This window comes from Tyto alba, unplaced genomic scaffold (assembly GCF_018691265.1).
Source record: "Tyto alba isolate M040663 unplaced genomic scaffold, T.alba_DEE_v4.0 Super-Scaffold_6, whole genome shotgun sequence".
NCBI classification, from domain to species: Eukaryota; Metazoa; Chordata; class Aves; order Strigiformes; family Tytonidae; genus Tyto; species Tyto alba.
Window position 1 is genome coordinate 25,072,953 of NW_024881327.1, and position 24,754 is coordinate 25,097,706.

The 24,754-nt window shown below is 38.1% G+C and overlaps 2 protein-coding genes across 14 annotated transcripts in view; one reads left to right on the forward strand and one right to left on the reverse strand.

The window, feature by feature from the left end:
* The first annotated feature begins 2 nt into the window (after nucleotides 1-2).
* Nucleotides 3-23,177, forward strand: AASDH (aminoadipate-semialdehyde dehydrogenase). 6 transcript variants are annotated; one of them, XM_042808031.1, is made up of 15 exons: nucleotides 3-305; nucleotides 1,294-1,545; nucleotides 3,559-3,679; nucleotides 4,388-4,725; nucleotides 5,479-5,671; nucleotides 8,078-8,319; nucleotides 11,060-11,166; nucleotides 11,620-11,792; nucleotides 12,337-12,529; nucleotides 13,038-13,156; nucleotides 14,488-15,322; nucleotides 16,464-16,627; nucleotides 17,222-17,347; nucleotides 18,687-18,818; nucleotides 19,850-23,177. In XM_042808031.1, exons 1-15 carry the CDS (start codon nucleotides 220-222, stop codon nucleotides 20,243-20,245), a joined length of 3,477 nt encoding a protein of 1,158 aa, XP_042663965.1. In that variant the 5' UTR covers nucleotides 3-219; the 3' UTR covers nucleotides 20,246-23,177. The 6 variants fall into 6 exon arrangements, 5 of the variants coding, with proteins under 5 accessions (XP_042663965.1, XP_032854939.2, XP_032854938.2 ...); XM_032999048.2 differs by lacking the exon at nucleotides 3-305 and adding an exon at nucleotides 535-831; XM_032999047.2 differs by lacking the exon at nucleotides 3-305 and adding an exon at nucleotides 535-720.
* CRACD (capping protein inhibiting regulator of actin dynamics) overlaps nucleotides 21,525-24,754 on the reverse strand; it is a 139,392-nt gene continuing 136,162 nt past the window's right edge. For all 8 annotated transcript variants that reach the window (XM_032999040.2, XM_032999041.2, XM_032999044.2 and 5 more), the window contains one exon: nucleotides 21,525-24,407. In XM_032999040.2, the coding sequence (XP_032854931.2) occupies nucleotides 24,247-24,407 (161 nt within the window). In that variant the 3' untranslated portion in view covers nucleotides 21,525-24,246. The remainder of the gene's footprint in view (nucleotides 24,408-24,754) is intronic.

Sequence of the window (24,754 nt, forward strand, 5' to 3'; positions counted from 1 at the left end):
AGCGCCGGCTCCCCCTCTGCTCCCCGCTGGTGCCCCCGAAGCCCAGCCGAGGGGGAAGCACGCCCCGGTTCGCCCCGCCGGCAGCCCGGCAGGGGCCGCTCCGGGCCCCGCTCCCCACCGCCGCAGCCTCGGCCGAGGCGCGGAGCGTTACCAGCCGCCCGCCTCGCAACGGCCGCGGCAACGGCTGAGCCACCGCCCGCCCAAACCCCCCACGGCGAAATGGCGTCCTTGCCCCGGCCCACCGGCAGGGAGGCCCGTACCATCTCCGGGGAAAAAAGGGAGGGACGGCACGGAGATAGAGACGAGTGAGTAGTGAGCGTGGCGGGGGAACCTCGCCCTTCGCCCCGGCCCCCTGCGGTTGTTTTAGCCCTCTTTCTCATATCTGATGAAAAGTTGCCGGGGAACCGGAGAGGGCTGCGACGGCACTGGCGCACCCGCCGTTCCTCCCACCCCCAGAATAAAATGGCGCCTCCTCACGCAGGCCGCTGGGGGACTAGGCGCAGTTTTGTGGGTGCCCGCAGAGTGCGACGGCCACCGGCCAATGAGAGCGCCGCCTTACTGCGGGGTCGGGCAGGACTAACGCTGTCCCGCCAATCAGGAGCGCTGACCTTCCGCTGCCCGGCGGCGGCGGGCTCCGGGCGGCGCAGCGCGGCCGGTGCCCTGAGCCCCCGCTGCTGAGGGGGGGCTCGGAGCGCAGCCGCCCGCCCCGGCAGCGGCCAGGTCGTGTGTGGAACCGGGGGAGTGGGAGGGTGGTGGAGGAGCCGCCGGCCCTCGCTCGGCAGCGCGGCGGAGGCGAGAGGGGGCCGCAGCCCGCAACCTTCCGCTTCGCAGGTCGGTCGTCCGGGACGGGAGGGCCCGCGGGGCAGAGGCAGGCGCCGGCACGGGCAGTGCCCCCAACGCCTCGGCCACCGGCGCACTGAGCATTCTGCTTGCAAAGGAAGGATTCGTATTTCACAGTTCTGTTAAAGAGGAAGTAATCAGTAAAGTTGTGTTTGTAATAAAGTTATTAATTCAGTTGCGCCTAGCTTTATAAATAAAGGTATAATGGTGAGGAACAGACTACCTCTGTGCAATGAAATCTTAGTGAATTGCTGTACCCCGGGCCTTAGGATAAGACCGGTGGCAAACCATAGGATTATTAAGCTTTACACTTTTACAGTATAAGATGTGGTGAAGCTGTGTGCTTTCTGCCGGGGAGTTTCTTCATTGCTTGTGTTTTGTGTGCTTGTATAACTTGACTAAGGTATTAAAAGTTAGGAGGTGACAGTGCAGTCTGGTTTGTTAATCTTTCAGGGGGATTGAGGATGCAGCTGAGATGACCCTTCAGGAACTGGTGAATCAGGCAGCTAGCCTGTACTCTGATAGAAAAGCAGTTTGGTTCGATGAATGCAATGACAAACCTCCAACTTTCTACACGTATGCAACGGTGGTTAAGCTTGCCATGGAATTAACAGCTTTCCTTCAGAAGCACTGTGATCTGCAAGGAAGACATGCAGTAGGCCTCTACTGTTATCCAGGAATAAACGTACCATCTTGGATCTTAGGGTAATGGTTTGAATGCTTGCATTCTGTGTTGTTTTTCTAAGGGTCATCTCCATTAAAGCAGATTTTCAGTTTGCTTATATTTTTAATAACAACAAAAATGTAGTAATGCCATAGTAATGCAGTCAAGAAGCACTGGAGTTTTGCATTCTTTAAGAAAAAAGGTGGCAGTATTATCTTTTGAAAAGCCACTGCTGAAGTTTTATTGAATCTTATGGTCATTGATCTGAAATGTGTGTAACTACATCCATTTTTTAAAAGCATGTGATTAAGCATACTTACAGAAATATAAAAAATTAATGACTGGTATTTTTGTGTGCAATTAAAACCAGATGTGATTTAACATAATAAAATGAGTATGCAGGTTTTTTAATGTATTCTTGTCTTGCTAGCAAAAAAAAAAAGATGCATTGGAAACAAATTTCAGGCTTTAAGCTATTTGAATATACAATTAGAGTTCCATTACAAATATTGTAGAAAAGAGTAATGAGCAGTGCAGCACTAAAGTGACATTGGTTATTTAATGGCTAGGAAATTGAAACATTTGTGATCTCAACACTCATGTTAATTCAGCAATTAAAAAAAAAAATCTTTCTTCTAATGTTTGCATCCTTTATATACGTATCTTTTATATCCATTTCATTTATGATGTCATATAGAATCCCACCATCTGAAGCTTAATTTTGTCAGCTGAGTTATGCAGCAGTGGTTGTGCTTCTTGGGGGGATGATCTGTGTCAGAATTTTCCTGTTGTCACGCTGCACCTGAAATACACAATAGCACAAGAAGGTGTATCACAGTTGACTGTGAAGATTTCAGTCAGTGCGTGAGCAAGCGCCGTAATCGTAAACCTTCCAGAAGCGCTGAGGAACTTTCTCATGGGTCAGGAAACACTTTTCCCCCAGTCCAGCAGTGGAGCAGGTTGCCCAGAGATGTTGTGCGGGCACCATCCCTGGAGGTTTTCAAGACCTGACTGGGTAAAGTCCTGAACAACCAGGCCTGGTGTCACAGCTGCCCCTCCTTGAGCAGGAGGTTGGATGAGGCATCCTGGGGTCCCTTCCAACCTGATTTATCCAGTCTCCCAATGAACTGAGCAGCAAAACAGTTTTCTTCCGCTGTGTGACTGGGAACTACGGAGGCCTTTTGATTCTTGACAGCTGTCCCTGCTGCGTAGTTCTCTGTACATTGCAGGGCAGGCCGAGGACCTTGCTGATACCAGTGGCTGTTTGAGAATGCAGTGGTCTCCAAGCCTTCGTTCTGGATCTTGTCGTTACTGCAGTGATAAATCACTTGCAAAAAGAGGAAATAAATAATAGTACGTGGGAACCCAGCCTTGGGAGAAATGTGAAGATTTATGGGAACAGTTCTTATTTTAGCCGCCGCTTACTGACCTTGGCTTTTTGTGGCGTTAGTAAATTCAAGCGCTTGTCTTTATCAAGCAGAGCCACTAGAGGGGGGGATTGTAGCGAGCAACTGTCGAGGAAGCACTACAGCGTAAAGCAGGGTGAATGAGAGCAGAATGGTACTTAAGTGTTCCTCTGCTTGTTAAGGAAGAAGTTCCAGTACCTGCTCAGCTTTTCTTATACTGGATTCTTTAGGCTAGTGAGAACAGGAAATGTTTTCAGTGTGCAGACTTTAGATATTTTATTTTTTGTTAGCATGTTTATACATGTTGTATATGTGTAAATCAAAAGTTTGTATTTCTGTTCCTAGACAATAGCAGAAGCTTTTAAAATGTGGTGCTGTTGATGTCTGTGATACCTTTGTCATCACCAACCTGTTTGGCCAGAAATAATGTTGAATGTTTTCATGTAGTTTTAATGTTGTTCTTGCTGTAAAATACCAAAAGGCAATGCTGATTATTCTTCCTACTTTATTTCCAACAAAATATGTAAAAGTCATGTTATGACTACGTTTTCTAGCTCTGGGATCTCTAAAAGTATGAAACATCAGTGAAATTTAAGAAGATGTTGTCAATTTTTAAAAAATAAGTTTAAAACATTTGTGTCCTGTTAGAATCCTTCAAGTTCCAGCTGCCTATTCTCCTATTGATCCAGATGCACCACCAATGTTATCCACTTACTTCATGAAGAAAAGCAATCTTCAGTATATTCTTGTTGAGAATGACAAAATAAATGTAAGTGTTCAGGCTTCCACAGGAAGCATTAAAGGGCAGTTTAGAAATGTGTAGCTGTTCAAATTGTATGCTGTTTTACTAAGCTTGGATGGACTTGTTCTGTTTCATCATGTCAAGAGGTTGCCTTTCTCATTCAGAAAATAACATCTTTAAAATTGGAAGTACAAAGTGGTGCTTTTCCTCTTAAAAAAAATTACCTGCTTTCCTGTTGTGGTGTCCAGGCAGGCTTGTTGGGCACTGGTGTTGGAAGGCTTTTCCAGACCTGTGTCTCTGCATGTCAAGGTAGAGAGTTGGAAATCTTTGCAATAGTTATAAAAACTCCTGAATTTAATTATTTGGTTTCTTTTTGTCCATCTCCTCCCAAATCTTATACCCTCGCTCATTGCAAAGGGTACAGACAAGATTGGACCATCTAGTTATATATAATTCAGAGTTCTTTCTTTACTGCAGAATTCTTTTGTATGTTTTCCCTTTTCATTAGTTGCTCGAGAATTAGTTATTTTGCACGTATAAGGTATGTGTTTACTCATATTTAATATATAAAAATACATGAGTTTAAAACTGTCTGATGTGTGTCCTCCAAAAGTAGAGGCATGAAAAATCACAGCTTACTTGTATGAAATGCTGTTTCATATTTCATTGCATAGAATATAACATTAACCATGTGTCCTGAGTTCTGCTGTTTAAATTGTTTATTTTCTCTTACAGAAATTCCAAATGTCCCATGTAGATTATTTTTACCACAGTTCTTCAACAATAGAGCATATTGGTTTAACTCTCTTCCAAGTGAGCTCAAGCAACACTGATTTAAATTCAGAAGTAGATGTGGAAAGTAAATATGAGCCTTTCAAAGCTATGGGTGACGTGCAGCCAGGATATACTGTTTGCCCAGATCAAACCAAAGAAAAAACATCAGAAGGAAGATACATGGACGTTGGCCAGAAATATTCTTTAGCATACATCTTACATACATCAGGAACTACAGGGATCCCCAAAATAGTCAGAGTACCTCATAAATGTATAGTGCCAAATATTCAGCATCTTAAGTAAGTGTGGCTTCCAGTTTTCCTTTCAAATGCTTTTGCAAATTTGATATTTAGGGACTTTTTTTTTTTTTTTATACTTCAGAGGAGTGTGGATTGGGCTTTTGCTAGCACTGCTTCACATATTCTTCCTTTCCTGCCTTTTCAGCTTTATTTTTGTTTGTTTCTTTCGTTTCTAAATAGTACCATATAAAATTTTGTTTCTCTAACTGTTATTTTTAATGTTTAAATGTTGCTTTACCTGAGTTTTTGTGGGATGTACTTCAGGTAATATGCTGTTGCTGTAAGTATTGTATTCTGGCTTGTGGCTTAAAAGAACTAGATAGCAAAATTAATTATTTGTTCACAGTTGTATTTACGGTATTCTTAGTTTTTAAGTCCTAATCCCTTTTAAGGCTATCTAGGTTTCTTTCTGCTTCATTTAATGCCTTCTAAAAAAAAAAAAAAACTTACAGAAAATACCATCTTTTCTTCTTTTTCCTTTTCCTTTTTTTTTTTTTTTTTTTTAAATTAGTTGAAATATGCCCTTTAATGTACTGTATGGGTATGTAATGTGGTGGATATCTTTGTAAAGGATCTCATTAGTGTAATTAATAGTTACAGTCTTGATGCAGGAGCTCTTGCCCAGATTGTTTGGCCCGCATATGCGGAGCAGCCCTTAACTTTGCTAAAGCGCATTTCTTTCACGCGGCTTTTCTAGTTTGGAAATGGTTTGTAACATGTATCAGATTTGTAATCCTAGCTTTCTTATTTTAGATCCATATTTGAGATCACACGGGATGATATGCTCTTCCTGGCTTCTCCTCTAACATTTGACCCATCTGTGGTTGAATTGTTCGTTGCTCTGACAAGTGGAGCCTCTATTCTTGTAGTACCAAACGCTATTAAAATGATGCCTGTGGAGCTGTCTGCCGCGCTGTTTCACCGTCACCATGTGACAGTGCTGCAGGTAGGCAGCACCTAAGATAAGTGTCTTCAGTGTCTTGCTTCTCACCTTTGCTAATGTGTACTACTCGTTCATCAATCTAGATGCTAATGATAATAATAGGAGTGTTCTTCCTTGGAGGCATAGCTCATGCGATCTTATTAGCTGTACAGAAAATTACCATTTGATTCAAGCTTTGGACATTTTGTGATGGAAAACAATGAACTAAAGATAAAACCAACATTCATCTTCAGATACCATTAATTCTTAAGAATTAATTAAATTGTGTTAATTAAGCAGTTAGTTCCAAAGAATTTGGTAGTGGAGTAACCTGTTACAGACATTTGTAGCACTTGTTAATGGGCTTGATCTTAGAACCTTTCCTTATAAACAACTTTTAAGTTTTAATGGTAGTCTCTGTGCTAAAAATACAGCAATTAAACCAGTGCCATTTATAGGGTGATAAAATGTTTGTCATTTCTACAATGATGAGAGCAAGAGAATAGTTGATTCCACAGCAACATTTAACTGTGTTCGGGCCACCTGTTTATATGAGGCTTCATGTGCCCCTTATGTCTTGGAATAGATCATCTCCTATGTGATCTCAATTTTTTTCATAGTTTTAAAATTCATTTTTCAAAAATTTACTTGAAGTTATGAGCATCCAGCATGGCTGAATAAGCCTAGCCCTTGTCTTGTAGTGTAACTAGGTGTTTTGTGAAACTATTGATGGAGTATAGAAACTTAAATCAGGGTGTGGAGGGAAGAGGTGCTAGAAATGGATCTCACTTGTCATCAGCCAACTTTGAACAAAACAAGTATGATCTATTACTTGTGATATATCAATCCCTAGGCCTTGCTTTGTCATTAATGTATTTCTGAAGTATTTGCACTCATAGAAATGCTGAGATTTCCTTTTCTTTTGAAGGAGTAATGGTAGTAGAGATTGTAGGTTATAAGTTTAAGATTAGTGAGTAGTTAGCTGAAAATTCTATGGCAGAAAACTGCCACTAGTTACAAATATTTTGTAACTTTATTCTCTGCTTTTATTTATTAAGATTGCTGTAAATCTCCATGGTGTAGATTTGCCTATCGTATACAAGTTTTTTGATCAGTTTAGCTCACTTGCTTTTAGAAAAAAGTTTCAGTGATATTAAGCTCTATTAAAAAGATTTTTAAAGTATGTTTTTTAAGGCTTTTTAAGATACATATTTTAAAGTATGTTAAGCATTAATAGAGAAAGGCAGAATTTGGTGAATGAAGGTACTTGAGATACCTTTCTAAGAAAAGTTTGGGTTTTTTGATTTTTTGATCGTTGTCATAATCAGTGAAGGAAGGGCTTCTCAGCTGAATCAATGACAAAAATGATCTCCTTATAGCATAACTGATGATGAATAATTTTATGATGTTTCTTAAATTACAGCAAGACATTACCTTCCCCTCTTGATTTGCTTAAGTGAACTTGAGAAATCTGAAAAGTGATTATGAGGGAGGGGAGGAATAACTTTTTCCCCGCTCTTTTTTCTTCACTATAATTCAGTAAAGTTAAAATGATCAGTTGAAAAGTGATGGTCTTCATCTATTACTAGAAGAAAATAACCTGGGAAAAATAATTCCGTTAATTTTCCACTCCTGTTACTAGAAAAAGTGGGCAAGAATGAGAGTGAAGTGTGTCTGTTAAAATGATTTGCTGTTTTTACCCTTCAGTGAAAGGGCTCTACATCACCAGTAATTTTATAGTAGTAGTGGAATTTTGAATTTAAGGAAGCACTTCTTTTTTTTTTTTTTCTCTTTCTCCTTTTTTTTCCTTTTCCTCCTGGTCATTTTAGAGTATTATGTGAAAGCTTTCAGAAAAAATAATCTTTGTAGACTGTTATATTTACACAAATCAGAAACAACACAAAACCTGGCATCATAGGAATTTTTAGTGTTATGGAAGGTTCTTTAAATGTTCTATATGCAGGTTAATCAGATGTATAGGTTGTATTTGTGCTGGAATGTGCTGGAATGAAGGGGAAAATCTCAAACAGTAACATCAAGAGAATACTGTAATACTGTGTTTGCTGCTTTCTGATTGAAAGTAATTAACATAAGAAATAATGTGTACGTACTTTATGTAATAGCTGAGACACTACAGGGAACCCATAACGTATTATCTAAGTAAAGAAGAAACTCTGCAAAGGGACATAGGTTGGCATGATAGTACTCATTAAAGGCTTCATGTAAGAAACAAAATCTCACAAAACACTGGTGTGATCTATACTGGTATCTGATATTTGATGCTCTACATAGGTGATTGTTAAGTACATCCACAATACAGTAGCTATACAGTGCATATGATAAAGCAGAAAGATGTGTATACATATATTGAAGAAATATAACGGGTCTTTCTTTTTTTTTTTTTTTTTTTTAATTATATGTATCATTCAGGCAACACCAACACTTCTCAGAAGGTTTGGAGCTCACATTATTAAATCAACAGTGTTGTCTGCAAATACTTCACTTCGTGTCTTAGCCCTTGGTGGAGAAGCATTTCCCATACTGAATGTCTTGAAAAGTTGGAAGCACAAGGAGAACAAAACAAGTATTTTTAATCTTTATGGTATTACTGAAGTGTCAAGCTGGGCCACTTGCTACAAGATCCCTGAAGAGGTTTTTAGTGCTGATTTTAGGTAGGAAAAATCACTGGTTTTATGGCTTGGCATGTGAATGATGAAAATCACTGGAAATACAACCTTGATCTCCTGTTTCCAGTGCTACTGCAGCCTCATGAGTGTTTATGCTGGTAGAAGTTACATTTGGGTTTTATGTAGAAATAGATTAATCCCTTCTCTCTTGCTCTAATACAGCCCCCTCAAGTGACAGCAGTTGATGAATTATTCTTGAACAGCAGAGCTGCAGTCTGAATTTCTGTGTACTTGTAGATCTGTTAAGTTTCACATAGTGTGTCGTGGTGGTCTCTGTTTTAGTCACCTCTGTATCTAGGCCTCTTCCTCATTCCACCCTGGGATTCCACATGCTGAACCTGGACTAGCCTAGTCCGGGGTGTGCTGTCACTGACTGGGTGGCAGTACTGAACCAGTGTTGCACTTCTGCAGGCAAGTGGCTCCTACCCAATTTGCTAGTAACTTCAGTTAGCCATACTCTCGCTCCTCATGAGGCTTTTCCAGTGAGATCTTCCACGTTCAAAGAAACCTAACACAGCTGTGAGTGAGAGTAAAGAAATGAGGCTCTGTAACTTAATCATAGTCTTGGAACAAAGATACACTCATCGCTTAGCTCTGTCAAGTTCAGAATGTTACTTGTGAGATTTACTTATTTTAAGCAAAAATGTTCAAAGATTACTTTCAGATATAATCAGTACATATACCTGTGTTTCATAATGTTACCATGCATTTGCCTACGCTTTTTAAAACTCCACAAATAATTGATCAAGTAGAGACTAGGTACGGGCTTTTTTCTAATATTGGATAATATACTATTCAGGAAATTATCCCACTGATATTATTTGACTTGTATGGATGTCAGAAATTTGTCTGAAGTGGCTCACCTGAGTCTCATAGTAATTTTACTTGGACTTCCAGAAGTACATTCTTTTCATTATTTAGCACTCTTCCATTTTTCACTCAATTTCTGTCTTTTTTTTTTGTTGTTCATTATGTTTTATAAAGAAGAGTTGCAGGAGCGTCAAGGTCATGAAAGGCACTTCCAGTTTGCTCCGTGTTTCAGTTGCTTTCTGAAATGTGTAATTACTCCCTGGCATGATAATTATACATGTGACTTGAGTGAGACGTGCCCTGTGAAATGGGGTGTTTTGGACAAATGATTCAATGGATTAACCTGGTACTGATACCCTTGAACACTGAAAATGGTGGATGGTCATGAAGTGTTACTAAATTCTGATGCAAAACTGATTTTCATTCTGGTTTCTCTGAGTTCAAACATTATCTTCTCAGTGAAACTGCTTTTCTATGCAAAGCTTCTGTGCTCCAGAGATAACATGTTGTTCTTCAGTCCTAACTGAGGTGCTGGTAGGATGATGAAAGTTTTTGTAGTCTCTGACTGTAGTCTCCCACCCTTCACCTCAGAGCCTGTTCCCTCTAAGCATCATTGCAAAGGGAATTAGGGTTGCCTTACAGTAAGCAGCTCCAGATACAAGAAAACCAGGACAGACCATTTTGTCTTCTTTGTTTCTTAGTATTGGTAAGATAGTTGGAGTACAGTAGGCTTTTATTTTTTCTAGCTGAATGATGAAATCTGGCATTGTTTCTAGAGAACGCTAGAAAATGAAACAAAAAAAAAATCACAAAGTTAGTGCCTTAGTGGTCTGCACCCTTCTGTTTTTTAGGTAAGTTTGGCAAAATTAAATGTCTAATCCCAAGTCTCTTAATAATAATGACCAAATGATGTGATTGTATTTTATTTTTGCTGTTCCATAGTATGAGGCAGACACATTAAATGTCTGGGATGGTTTCTTATGCCTATTTGTCGAGTAATTATATTTTGAACCCAGCCAGAGAAAGGAAAGGCAGAGAGATTCTCACTTGGCTGAAATACCCATTTTACAAAAATTGACTGCGTTTTGATCAACTTGAGATAAAGAATTCATTGACTGATCAGAGAAAAGGAGACATTTCAACAGCCTAAATAACAGGAATTGAACAAGAACTGTTAGGTTCAAATATGATATTTTATGATTGAAATTGAACTGGAACCCTTGCCTAACTTCCTGTATTACCAAAGTTATTTAGCGTTACTTTGTGTTTTAAATTTTGCTTTACTGAAGAAAACATATTATTCTCTACTCCAACTCAGAAATAGTATCTATAGTCAATAAATGAGGTTCTACAAGTGCTTGAAGAGGCTAGAGAATGAAGGGAAAGGAAGGAGTTGATCTGCAGCTCAACAGAAGTGTATAATATATATACATGACATTGAATTTACAGTTTCTTTTATTTCAGTCTTTTCTGAAAGAGTCAACTGTACTTGTCACAACATCAGTAACAGAAAAGAATAAAACCTCAAACTAAGTAGGACAGGGAAAGAATTAATTAGAAAGCACTTGTGTGTTTAAATTGGTTGACTTGGTGAAATTTTCAACCTGGGAGACTGAAAAACTGGCTGAAACTCTTCAACTTCTCTCAGCGTATTTCAGGGTCCATTCAAGCCTTATAGTTTATCATTGTGGTTTTTGGTATATGATAATGAAACCCATGCACATTGATGAAGTTTTTAATTTTTAACAAATTGAGATGTTTTTAAAGAGGAAACATTCGTAGAAAGAAGCCCCAAGCATCTGCTTTTGCTCTCATCCCAGTCCTTTAATGAACTGTATGCTAACTCATTTCTGGAACATTTGTTTTTTGTTCAGAAGGGAAAGATTTTTACTGTTTCTCTCTTTAATATATTTAGAACGGATTTCCCTATACCTTTGGGATCACCTCTCCTTGGAACAAAAGTTGAGGTCAGAGGTACCAACGGTTCTGCAGTTCTAGAAGGCGAGGGACAAATATTTATAGGTTCTTTCATATTTCTTATTCTTCTAATATACTTTGCTTAATTGATTGAGTTTTAATAATACATTTAGTATTTAATTGGTGTCTGCCTCTGATACGTAGCGTTATATAGCATTTTAAGTTCCCAGTGGGCCGGGAACCTTCTCATGGTATTTTAGTTTGCTGGAACGATGAACAGGAACTTACCATTGTTTTATCTGCAGACTGTGTTTTCATTATATTGACTTCTTTTCCTGCTTGCATTTTGACATTCTCAGTTGAAGTAATTTCAGTATATTAACTGGATTAACTGCATATCCCAATTTGTACATTACAGAAGTGTAGACATTGATAACAGTCTTTTATTACTTCTTATAATGCTTTTTAGAGTTTAGGATAATTTGATAAATTACTCTTTATAATTTTTATTTATAGTTAGCCATTTCATATATATGACCACAATCTTTTCTTGTGTAGGTGGTGAAGAACGAATCTGCTTTCTTGATGATGAAATAATTGTACCCTTGGGCACAATGAGAGAAACAGGGGATTTTGTAAGAGTGCAGAATGCAAAGTTGTTGTTCTTGGGTCGGAAAGACAATCAGGTTAAACGTCACGGCAAGCGCTTTAATATTGAATGTTTGCAGCAGGTAATATAACATCTAGGGAGTAAAGTATGCCAGTGTAAAAGAGCAGGGATAAGGAACACATCATTATCATCAGAAATTGGTATTTACTCATTTTCAGATTACTTTTAGGGGTCTAAAAGAAATTTGGAGGGTGTATTATCAATTACTTAGTCACATAATTTAGGGAGGACTTTGGTTCTGAGTTCCTGGAAATCTGTTTTATTGCATAGTTTCTTTCAGCAGAATTGAGAACTGTATAAACACCTGAAAAATACTGAGCATTGCACTGTGATGCTTGAATAGTGATTGTTCTACAAGGCTGAATGTCAGACTGATGGATTATATCTCATTCATAGCATTTAGACAAATAATACATACATCTCTGAGTTCATTTATGTGAAGAAGTAAAAACTTCAGCTACAAGAGAAGCTGTTTTATAGGATGTTATGTAGGAGTGTAAGACATACAATTTTTAAATGCGTACTTTTTTTAATTGTGGTTTTTACTCCTTTTACTCTGTTGACGAACTGTATTTCAAAGAAAGACTAGTGTTTTTTAATTACAGGCTACTGAAGATCTTTGTCAGGTAGAAGCTTGTGCAGTGACCTGGTATCAGCAGGAAAAACTTATCCTGTTTGTTGTACCCAAAGATGATTTAGAAGAGAGAGAAACACTTAAAGAACTCCAGAAACGTCTGCCAGCTTATGCAATGCCTGATGAGATCGTACTGATTAAAGCTTTACCTTTAACATCACATGGTAAATGAAACTATGAAGTACCCTTGCCACTTCTTTTAATGGTCTGTAATCTTTTTTTTTTTTTTTTTAATTGACCAAAATATGGTACCTGATTCATGCTTTTTAAATTTGTAGATTAGATAACTCCTAGGAGGAAATCATGACCACGTATTATGTTTTCTTCATAATGTTTCATTTGAGAGTCAAAGAGTAGTGGTAAAACCAATTTAGTTTTAACACTGCACATTTATTTTCTCGGTCATTCCTGTTGCAGTCTGCAATAGAACCTTGACTTCAATTGGGGAAAGATCAAGCCTTGCAGGTGGGATTATGTGGGAGGCTAGGGTGAATTTTCAAAAACCTGACTGGGTTCTCTGTAGCTGATTGACTGGGTAAAAAAGATAAAGTGCAGTTGAGTATGAATAAGGAAGTTTGTGCAAGAATAAAGTGACTGTTTGGGCAGAGCAAGTTTTGGAACTGTAAATGCTAAAAGAGCAATGAAAAAAGTTGTACTTTATTTTCTACAAAGGCAAAGTTGATATATCTGAACTGAACAAGATTTACCAGAACCATCTAAACTCCAGAAGGCGTGACAGTAAGCTGAGTGGCGCAGAGGAATTGTGGGAAAGATTGCAGTATTTATGGAAGGTAGTATTTTGAGCAGCCTTTTTATCTTTGCAAGTGGATCATTATACATGTGTCAGGAATTAAACAGTTTTAAGAAGTATGACTAATGCAACCAGAATGTTTGAGCTGCCTATAGATTTAAGCAGTACAACTCTTTTTGTTCAGCTAATACTTAAATATAGTCACGCTGCAGTGGCCAAGAGGGAGTCATTTCTATTTCTCTATCAGCTAAAACTGCAGGCTATGAGTTATAAGCAATTAGCATAGGAAGGACGTAACCTGTCAGTAGCTTTTTGAAGACTGCTTCACATGCCAGAGAAGGCATCCCTAAGAGAAACAAGGAACTGGGACATGGGAACTTTGTACAAAATAGCTACTGTGTTAGTAGAGTTTATTATTTCTCAAGATAGTTATGAATTGAAGAGGTTTTTTTAAATAGAAGGTGCAGTTATGTAATTGTCTGTCTGTATTGTTTCTAAATTTCTGTGCTAATGAATTGTTTTTCAAGGTATTGAAATGTGATGCCAAACAGAATTACTGGGGTTTTTTTGGTCAAAGGTAGACTTTCAAATTTCACCTGAAAGTGGGGTTTGCTGTGTCTGGGACTCAAGCAAGTAAATGTAGTGAAATCAGTAACACACTTTGCCTGTGCTGACACTTCCCACATTGGCGGCTATAGCAATGATAACCCAAAGGGATGGGATGTGCCCGAGGCCCATTAGACAGCAGAAGGCAGATTCCAAAACTGGAGGATTTGGACTTCACACCCACATTTAACAAGCAGGGAGTGTGGTGAGAGGACACACAGTAATTGCTGTTTGTTGCCAACAGTGCCAAATCCAAAATTCATCCTGAATTGAGGGGATTATAGCTTCAAAAGTAGGTAGATAAGTAGGTTACTTAAATAATTCAGAAGTAAAATACACCAATTTATATAAGTTTTATTAATAAAATAAATCACCTAGTCCAATTTTATCAAAAGGTATCAGTGTTTAATCTGTCAAGTTGTCATTGATAAATGATGTTGAGATTGAAAATGGTCAGCAGAAATACAGCACAAATTTGCTTAGATTCCTTAGACTGCAGAAGTGGAATTGAACAAAACATTTTGTGGTACAGAACTAGTATCTCCCTGTTTCCCCATTCCTCCTCAACTTTTGTTCCATCACTACCTCTCTTTGCCCTAACATGTGGCATATGACTTTTTGCAGTGTAGCGCGCTTCCCCAGTTGTTGATTTTTTTAGTGGGACTTGTGGGTATTCGGGCAGATTTTACCCAACTTGAGTTTTTATGCATGTGACATGGTGTAACACCCATGGACTGTTACCTCTTTCCTTTTTCTTTTCTCTAGTCTGTTCTGGGTGTCCTAGGTGATTCCACTGGAATTTCTAAAGATGCAGTATTTCTGTACAGTGGTGGAGACTCCTTAAAGGCTCTACGATTTTATGATGAAATTGAGATGCTGGTAGGCAAAGCTGTGCCTGGACTCCTAGAAGTTATTCTCAGCCGGCCAATTGAAGAGGTTTATAGACATATTCTTAAAATTCTATTTCCAGATGAAGACAAATTAATGAATTATGACAATGTGAAAAGAAAATTAAGTGGGAACGGTGGAGAGGAATTCCATGGAAAATATATTAAACTGAAATCTGAACGAGGTCTTGAGGTTGCTCCAGGGTTCATTTCATTTCTTGCACTAAGCAGAGGAAATCATTTTTTTTCTATGAATTTCACCAAGTCTTTTATGCAACCCAATAATACAGTACAGGTAGGAGCGGAACTGCTACAGCAACCATCTTTTCTGAATTTCGTGGCTCCAAGTATAATGAAAAGCCATCTGCAAGGGTGTGAAACGGAGAACGGAATTTTAACAGTTACAAACAAGGCAAATAAAACCAACTGTTGCTCTGTACAGCAGATCCATGCAGAATGTAGTCATGTAACAACGGCAGAGTTGGCATTATGCGTAAGATGGAAGTCAAATACAAGAAAATGTGTCGATGCTTCACCACTGGTTATAATACCATCTAAAGAAGAAGTATCTGCATCTGTATATGTTGGCTCTCACTCTCATGTCATGCAGGCGATTGATCTAGATTTGGGGGAAATAAAATGGGAGAAGAACCTTGGAGATCGTATTGAATCTTCTGCCTGCCTATCTAAGTGTGGAAATTTCATTGTTGTTGGTATGTCTTTTGTTTAGCCATCATTTTAAATGATTTTTTTTCTGCTAAATACAAGATGAATGCCAGAGAGTCTTATTTCTTACCTCTGAATGTCCTCCATTTGCATCCTTATCCATAAACTTCCGTATCTGCTTCCAAACTCATTTATTGTAAATTAGAAACAGAAAGAAGAAGTAATTTAAGTTTCACGATAACCAGTGATGGAGCTTATCTAACATACACGCTTGTGGTTTATTCTATGCCAGTTTAATAAGGCCTTATTAAGGAATAGTCAATGGGGGGTACAGTGGCTGATTAAGGTGTGACCTTTATACTGTTTTGGGGGAGTTTCTGTTTCTTTTTGTTTGTTGTTTTTTTAAAGTTTGGAAAGGTGATACAGTCTTAAAATGTCTTTAAAAATTGATAGAGGTAGAAATTAGTACATGGTGCCTCAGATTATTTTTCTGAGTTTAATTATCTCTTTTGACTCTTCTTTTTGGAAACGTAAGGAACATGTTTGGGTAGTTTTTTGTTTGGCATATCCATTGTCAGCAGGGTTGCTGTTATTTATCTTAGTGTTATCTTTTTAGCTAATATGTATACATCAGTGGTTAGCACAGATGTCCAGGTGGTGAGGTTTTTTTATGCAGAGCTAATGTTAACCATCTTTTTGCTAGTATTTTGATTGCTATTTACTCTGATAACAAAATCAAATGTTTCATTAAAACTGAAGGAGTTTCTAGAACTACAGTTCAGTTTTCATTAGAAAACATACAAACTTTATTCTTTCAGCATCTTTGTTTACAGAAAGGAAAAGTAGGGAGAGAGATAACATAAAAAAACATTCTTATGCTCCATTTTCAGCAACTTTCCATGTCTTCTAAAATTATTACTGTAAAATCTGATAGAAAGGCAGTGAAATAAGTATATTCTAAATGTAACCTGGAAAGAACACACAGAACAATCAATTTTGAATGTATAAACTATCAGCAAAGACTTTGAGCTAAAAGAAGAGGAGGAGCTTTGGAAAGTGTTTTGAAACAGTACCTCGTGAGTCATCTTACTTCTTTCCAGCAGTGATGCAGCTAACAGCATAAATCACACCGTAAATACAAATAATCTTTTTTTTTTTTTTTCCCCTGCTGTGTTTTATTTCACACAGGTTGCTATGACGGCTTAGTGTATGTGCTTCAAAGCAGTGATGGAGAAATACATTGGACTTTTGTCACTGAAGATACTGTGAAAAGCTCTGCAGCTGTAGACCCTTCCAGTGGCCTAGTCTACATAGGCTCCCATGACCAACACGTGTATGCTTTGGATATTTATGTAAGAATACTGACTAACTTTTATGTATAGAAGAATAAGTATCTTAGACCCTATCTGTAGTACACCAGATGAAGCTCCACTGGTGTTAGTATTCTCAGGAGTCCACAATTACACTTCTGAAATAGTCAGACCTTCTTGAAGTGGGGTTAGGATTGGGTCGTAGTAAATGGTTTTAGTGGTGTTCTCAGCTGTGGTTCTTATGCTCCTAGTCGTGGTTGAAACCAAATCTTAAATTTCATAGTTTTTAAATTCTCTGCAGAAGTTTCAGAATAGGGTGCCCAGCTGGAAACAAAACTCTGGCTTAATGGTGCAGAGAGAATCTTGCATTCTAAAAAGAGTAGATGAAGGGAGATGGAAAATAAGAGGGGTAGATACTGCCTCTTCGGTAGCTGGATTTCTTTTATTTACTGGAAGAGAAAGTAGCCAATGGCATACGTGTTGCTATAATAGCATGTAGATTATATCTGCACTTAATTATTATTTGCTGAGTAAATGCAGTGTTTTGTAAGCTTTGACATTCAAATGACTTTGTAAACATGATGAGCTTTAAATCCCAGTTGAAAATTTTATTTATCTTTTTTCTTGTGCTTACAGAAAAAGGCGTGTATATGGAAGTTACATTGCGAAGGTGGAGCTGTGTTTTCATCTCCTTGTTTAAGTTCTTTTCCACATCATCTTTATGTTGCTACACTAGGAGGACTGTTACTGGCTGTGAACCCAGTATGTACCTTTGCTTACTTGTCTTTGATCCCAGTCTCAAACTGAAACGAAACCAAAATGCATTTCTGAAGTTAAGATCACTTTTCTGATGAAAGGAACTAGATGATCATATGTTACCATAAGATATTTTTCACTCGAGGGCCTTATCATTATACACAAGGTTACCATAATAATTCCTGTATTTCAGAAAGCTGTCTGGTAATAAAGAGAACTGAGGTGACTTGCTTGAATTTACGTGCTGACTGTAGGCCAAACTTGGAATCAGTGTCTTCTCATTCCATATGCTACCTTATCGGTTAAGTTAGTGAGTGAGAGCATGTCTGTAGACTTTTTATTTTTTTTTTTTTCCCTCCCTCCCTTTGACAGAAGGACTAAGAAAAAAAATACACAGACCTTAATGACATCAGAACAGAATAAAGAAAGAAAGCCCTTCATTCCTCTTACCGTTTCCCTCCCCGTAGTTATTTAAAGAACTGTTCCCCTTAATTTCAGCCTGTTATTCTGTTCTCTGCACTGGGGAAATGGCATTCTTGGTAGATGTGGAGCAGTTTCTTGGTTTTCAGAGGCATTTTTGGCTTGCAGCTGGTCCTGCCTGGTAAAAGGAAGAGTCACTTGGAGCAGCTGTTGATGTTTCTGTGCTCAGGCAACCCAGAGTATCAGTCCTAACCATCTCCACCTCCCACCCACTACAAGTTCCCTCAGTAATACATGACCTAGTGTTAGGAAACCAGTGTATGTTTTTGCAGCTCTAGTAAGCTGTGGCTAAGAAAAACCAGATTTATTTTTTTTCTCCCTGTAATCCTGACTAACAGGTAGTTGAGAAACCCAGCTGTAACTCCAAGTGTTTATTTATATAAACAGGAATGTGCAGGCTATGTTAGGAGTTTATTGTGACAATCATAGATTGTGGGTTGCAGCATTTCCTACAGTATTTATAGTTTATTATATAATCAAAATGACTTGCTTTCAAGATATTCTCTCTCATTGGTCCTTGTCACATACAGAGGAACTGAGAATGGAATAAAAAGTTAATCTGTCATTTATTAGAACTACTACTACTACTACGCCATTATCACTATTATTTTGCCTAGGGGGAGGAAGAGAAGGGTGAAACAGGGGTATTGCATATCCCAAAGAAAACATTAAACATTTTGTTAGAATAAGATTTGAAGAGTAGTTTTGCTTCTGGTATGCGTTCTGGATGGGAGAAGCTTGCTTTTCTTTGCCTTTTTTTACCCCCCAATTCTTGAGGGCTAGGACAAGCTATGAAGGAAGGGTTGTTCTGTTCAGCTTCTTACAGCTGTGTTAAGCATCAGATATTCCATGCTGCCATTTACAGGTGATAGGAAATAAGATTTGGAGAAGCTTCTTGGGAAAACCACTCTTCTCCTCTCCTCACTGCAATGAGAAGTACGTTTGTGTTGGGTGTGTGGATGGAAACTTATATTGTTACACTCATTCTGGAGAAAAGGTAATTGTTGGGTTTTTTATGTTCATCAAAAAACCCTGAGGAAGATGCTTTATTAACACTGTTTTCTGCAGTTTAATGATTGGCATGTACCTTTTTGTGAACCAAATAGAAGTGTCTGTTGTTACAGATAAGAGAAAGTAGAAAAACTGTTCGCCTAGGGTAGTCCATGCAGTTCAGGGCAAAAGTGCAACCTCACGTTGCTTGATGCAGCAACAGAATTTTTAGTTCAGAGTTTACACCCAAAGTAAATGATCAAGACTAATGCCAAAAAATGAAATAGTAGGGTTATGGAGTTTTTCAAGCATGTTTAAAGCCCTCTCTTCTGTAAGATGGTGGCTGTTTGGAAGTAAAGGTTTCTTAGAATGTGCACGCATTTATCAAAAAATGCCAAATCATAATTCTGGCAAAATATGTGCCAGCCTTCACATTGAATTAAATGAGATTATTTTTTTAGTTCCTCAGAGATGAGTGTGGTTTGTACCTGGTGTTACACAAAACCAGTGTCAGTTGTTTTATCTGCCTGAGATGCAGTATACATGGGAATTCCTAAACCTTTTCTGGTTATAAAGTATGTGTTAGCCCATGCCCTTCTCTCCGTCTGCTTGCAGCAGTGTTGCAGAACTGATGTAGTCTCTTGAGGAGAGATCTGCACAACATTAGCATAAGCAGAGGAAATCTGTATTACAAAAGGAGTGTTTGCATTTTTGGCAAAGAATGGCATGTTAAAAGAATTCTTTAAGTTAATTACTAATTGTGGTACAAGAGTATTCTTTTCCCAAGTTGACCGTCTTTACATGAGCCTCACAGAAGGCAGTAACTCTTGCACATCTATTTTATGAGTCTTTTATCACTTACTCTGTGTCTAAAACCTAACTTGTAATTTGGCAAGTATTTACCAGCCCTCACTGAAATCTAGTATCCTCTTGAAATAAAATGCTCTCCTGCCAACTAGTCTATTAAAAAATTACGGTTGATGTCAAACTGATAACGTGAACAACCTTTGATAATGGGTGGTTATGTTCTTTCTGCAGGTTTGGCAGTTTTCCACTAATGGACCAGTGTTTTCATCTCCATGCATCTCAAGTTTAACTAAGCAAGCAATATTTTTTGGCTCCCATGATTGCTTTATCTACTGTTGTGACATGGAGGGTAATTTACTGTGGAAATTTGAAGCCACTTCAAGTGTATATGGAACACCATTTGTTTTCCAAAGTGATGACTTGAACAGAATTCTTCTGGCAGCAGTATCTACAGATGGCAAAGTGTGGATCCTGAATGCCAAGAGTGGAACAGCAGCAGGAGTAGATAAGCTTCCAGGAGAGGTTTTCTCTTCCCCTGTAGTGTGGGGAACAAAGCTTGTTGTTGGTTGTAGAAATGATTATGTTTATTGCCTAGATTTGTTTATAACTGGGAAAAAGGACAGCTAAGATGTTAGGCTGCTTCCATTTTATTGTTTACATTTTAAGAACTCACAGGCGTTCTTTACCTCCGCCTACTTTACTGCAGGCAGGAAGTGCACTTGGCAGACTTCTCGGGTAGCATTTTGCACCAAGCAGTGTCCAGAATAGGTAAAGGGATACTTGTTGACTTGCTGTACTGACTGATTGAAGGAGGATGACTGCCCAGCACCCAGCAAGTTTCACTGTCCCTCCCTCATTTCCCAGCTCCAGTTCCTGAAAGAACGTTTCACATGCTTTGGATTTGAATGTTGTGCTTTGACCTGTGTAGTAAGAAAATGCAAGTGGGTAGTTTGGCTTCAAACACTTGCAGGGTTGGGAGAAACCGTGGTAAAGTGCCGTACTCTGAAGCTTGGCATAACATCCTTGTGTCCCTGAGGGAGGAATGTGTTCCTCCGAGTCCAGCCTAGCCTGTCCCTGGCTCTTCCATGCATCAGACTGGTGTTTGTCTAGTCTGACAAGGCTTCTGTGCTGTGGCAAGGTAACCTAAGTCCTTTTATGAATCTAACTTTTGACCTGATTTCTGAAGACAGAGCCTGCATTGCATGTACCTGTTAGTAGTGACCTGTTTACTGTAGTTTGTATAAACTGAAAAGTTCATCTTTTGTGAGCCTAGGCCCTCCTTTGCTTTAATTCAGTCAAGCATATACCTAAACTCCACTGAAGTCAGTAGGAGTTACTTCTTGTATTCTGAAGTGGAGAATATACTTACATGTATATTTATTAAACTTCAGTGGCAGGTACAGTATAAGTTCCGAGATGAAGCGTGCACTGCTCAAATCCACTGTTGTCAAATCATTTTTTAAGAGATTTGAATGAATGCTCTCTGCAGTGTCTTCAGACTGACTCTACAGCTTCAGGCTGTAGAGGGTTGTGTAAACTGGTTTTGGTTGTCTGTAACTCCTTAAAAGGAATTACCTGTGGTCTTAGTAATGTGAATCAAGTATTTGCAGTGATAAAAGTACACTTACCTAAGAGCATCGTCCTGACTATGAGTCTTCTAAAAAGAACTATAGTAGAAACTATTATTCTCTCTGTCTGATGAGCCATCTACTTTGAATTCTAACATCTTGAATTCAGGAGTAAAGTAGAAGTTGCACTGGCTATGTTGCTTTATCACAGCTGGTTCCTCCATTTTATCATTAGCAGAAATGCACAGGGAAGATACTTGTAGCACTGTAAAAAGGTTTGTTTATAAAGCAAACCTGAACTACACAATTAACAAAACAAGACACACAATACATACCTCAATGATTAGATAATTTTGACTGGGTTATAGTTTAATAAGCATTAAAATGACATTAGTATAATAAACAATTGCACTTTAAAACATTTGAAAAATTAAAAAAGTACACAACAAATACCCCACAATTATACATCTTATAGTTTTTATACATTACTATATGAACATAGAGGTTAATCATATATAACCTTGTCAGAAGAAATGGTATTTTGTGTGTATAAGTTACAAAAAATTGAGACAATATACTACATAGTGGTTGATTCGGTTCTTAAAACATTTTTGCTGTTTTAAACTTCGTAGTAATGTTTTGGTTTATATTTTTACAGATTTCCAACACTTTATCAGAAATGGTTGCAACAAAGCTAAAGCAAAGTAACACTTCACTTCATTGGTATTTAGTGCAAATTTTTGTTAATTTAACATGAAATGTCACTGTTGAACATGGACACTTTAGAAATGTTTCCATCAAGTACTGTACATAATACAGTTTTCATTATTACACTAGATACCTTTTATGGTTGAAAAAAAATCTGCTTTGAAGCCTTAGGTTAAGACCATCCTTAATGAAAGCTCTATTCTATGTGCTATAAATGTATTGTATTGGAAAATTGCATCCTTATGTCATGCACAATAGCACCTAATTTTGCTATGCTTTTCAGAATACTAGTACCTGTAATTCTTTAATCCTGATTTACTTCACCTTCTTTATATTTCTGCCTGGCTCCTTCTCCCAAGAAATAGTCATAAAGATGAATTTCAGGCAGTTCAGTTCTTGTAATGACAGTTACCTACTGCAGGCTTACCAACTCTGAAAAAGTGTAAATTTAACTTAAGATGCACTAATTCACAGTCCCAGCAGAGCAAAAATAATTACGGGCTCAACTCTTTCTTCAGGTAAGCTTGCAGAGATTTTACTTTGAAGGTGGTTTGTGTGTTTGTTTTTTTTTTCCCCAAGCATCTGAAAGCAGCATTGCTCCATCTCTGTATAAAACATTTTAAATACTTATATTAAGGGTAAAAAGTTATTTTAGAGATTCTGGTTTTAAATATGAAACTGAGCAAAACTGATGGCTTCAGAGACCCAAGAAGACCCATCTTGCTGCTGCACATAAGACATTCATTGTGTTTGTGCTATTGTAACCATGATACTGAACTGTTGTTTTCCTGTTTGATGGGAAATAGTATAATCAATATGACTTTGGCTGACAAGCCCTTTTTGATTCTTGGAACAGGAGGATACGGCAGGGTTCATTGTGTTTTCTGCAAAATTTAAAGTGCTATTCCTCATGCTGCATACAGCAGTTTGGCTAAAATACTTCTGTGAAACATATGTGGTATCATTCTGTAATGATACAGTTTCTTCTCACGAAAACATCTCCCTTTATGATATTGTAGGCTTAAAGGTTCCTTTGAGCCTTATGTTTCTAAGAAGGAGACATTCAATTTTGTTAAGGACTTCCTTGTAAAACAAACTCGGATGTGTTACAGATTAATGTACTAGGGTGACTTTTTAAAATGTAGACCTGGCTATTTCTGTGGGATGTTGAGCACAGTACAGTTTTTAGTACATTATGGACTTGACCCTTTTTTGTAAGAGGGAGGCAGTGAACATTTCTGTTTTAGTTACAAGAAGTAATAAACTATCCAGTTGCCACAGCAGATACCTGAGATGGGGAAAGTAAACTTCTTTCTGAAGTGTTCTGGCTATCTTGGTTAAAGTACAGGAAGTTATCTGAACTACCTGAAGTTGCACGTGGAGTAATATCAGGAAGAATGCAGAGTTAAAATTCCTGAGACTCTCACTGACTTAGCTTTCAGTTCTCAGTTAACTTCAGTTCTGCAAGTCTTACTCCTGTGGGAACTTACTGAGACAAATTCTACAGCTACGTAAGCACAGGAATAGTTTTACTTATTTTAGTTCCAGTCAATTGATTGGAATTTGTAATCTGCAATCACTGTCTCTGTGCATCTTAAATATGGCTGAACAGTGATGCACTTAAATGACTAGAAGAAACACTGACTTCCTGGCTTCTTTCTGAAAACTTTCTAATTTTTGTTTAAATAATGTTGGGGGTTTTTAAGTAGAGTGATTTTTTTTTTTTTTTTTTTTCCTATGAGTGAAGGAATATAGTGTATTAATCCTATGATGAAATAAATTACCTCAGTATTTGGATGGTACCATCTTTCTACTTACCATTTGCAGATGGAACGATATCTCTTGAAGTTCTTCATTAGGGAAGAAGCTTTCAAATAGCAGGTAGAACTGACAGTTCATACACTTTAACACTTTTAAAAAATTTAGGAATAAGAGAAGGGAGCATGCATCTTGCCTTAATTTTCAACAATAGAGTGCTGAAAAAAATGTCTGAGATCTCCACTTAAGTGTAGAGACCTAAAACTCCAGAACTGAATACCCCCCGAATTTAAGGAGATTCTGAACTGAAGTTCTGGCCCTTTCGACACTCACTAAAATTTACATCCAGTATCTGAGCATTCTGAAATTTTTGAGAGTCTGGCTCTGAAATTTTTGCCATTACCTCATTTAGCTGTTTGTCAAAGCAATGGAATATATGACTTCAGTAGACTTTACAGTGAGCTAGAGCAAAATGGTAATCAGTTCAGTTCAGTTTCCAGTCCTTCAATACATGCATTTTCAGTTTTGTCATGTGTAAAAAGCTGAATAAATAAAAGCAATTAATAGTCAGCAGCAGAGATGTAATTTTACAGTTTACTTTATAATCTGTGGACAGTCACTCCAGGCTTTTGCTTTCCTCTTGGCTAGTGCAAGCCAGGCTGGTTCCGTTGACACAGGGTTAGCATCAGGTGTTGAGAATCTCTTGGCCACCTCCTTTGCCAGTGGGGTTGACGAAACAGAATCTGAAATTTCCACTGGTTTTGATGGGGTGGGGAGGGGAAGAGAAAAAAAAACTTAGTTGAACCTTGTACTTCGTTGTAGGATTCTCGAGATTTCACTTCTTTTCTGTGAAGATGTTCTGATCTAACACTTCACATGTATATTTCCAACCCTTTTACTCAGATCTTACTTTTTATCATATTTGCAAAATAATCAAGTTAGGAGGAGCTGAGTTTCCTTTTTCCGAGCTGACTCCAAGTAATGTAACCCACAGAAACAGGGACAAAATTTTCAGTCTTTGTGAGATCCAGAGAAAACATTTCCAATTTGCTAGTCGTCATCTTTACATAAACTATTTTAATTACATCTTCAGTGTAGCAAA

Excerpts from the sequence above, each read along its gene's own strand:
- AASDH (XM_042808031.1), top strand. The coding sequence starts at position 220 with ATGGCGTCCTTGCCCCGGCCCACCGGCAGGGAGGCCCGTACCATCTCC. Across the intron at positions 8,320-11,059 it reads GTTTTTAGTGCTGATTTTAG|AACGGATTTCCCTATACCTT; the intron begins GTAGGAAAAATC and ends TAATATATTTAG. Across the intron at positions 13,157-14,487 it reads GATTGCAGTATTTATGGAAG|TCTGTTCTGGGTGTCCTAGG; the intron begins GTAGTATTTTGA and ends TCTTTTCTCTAG.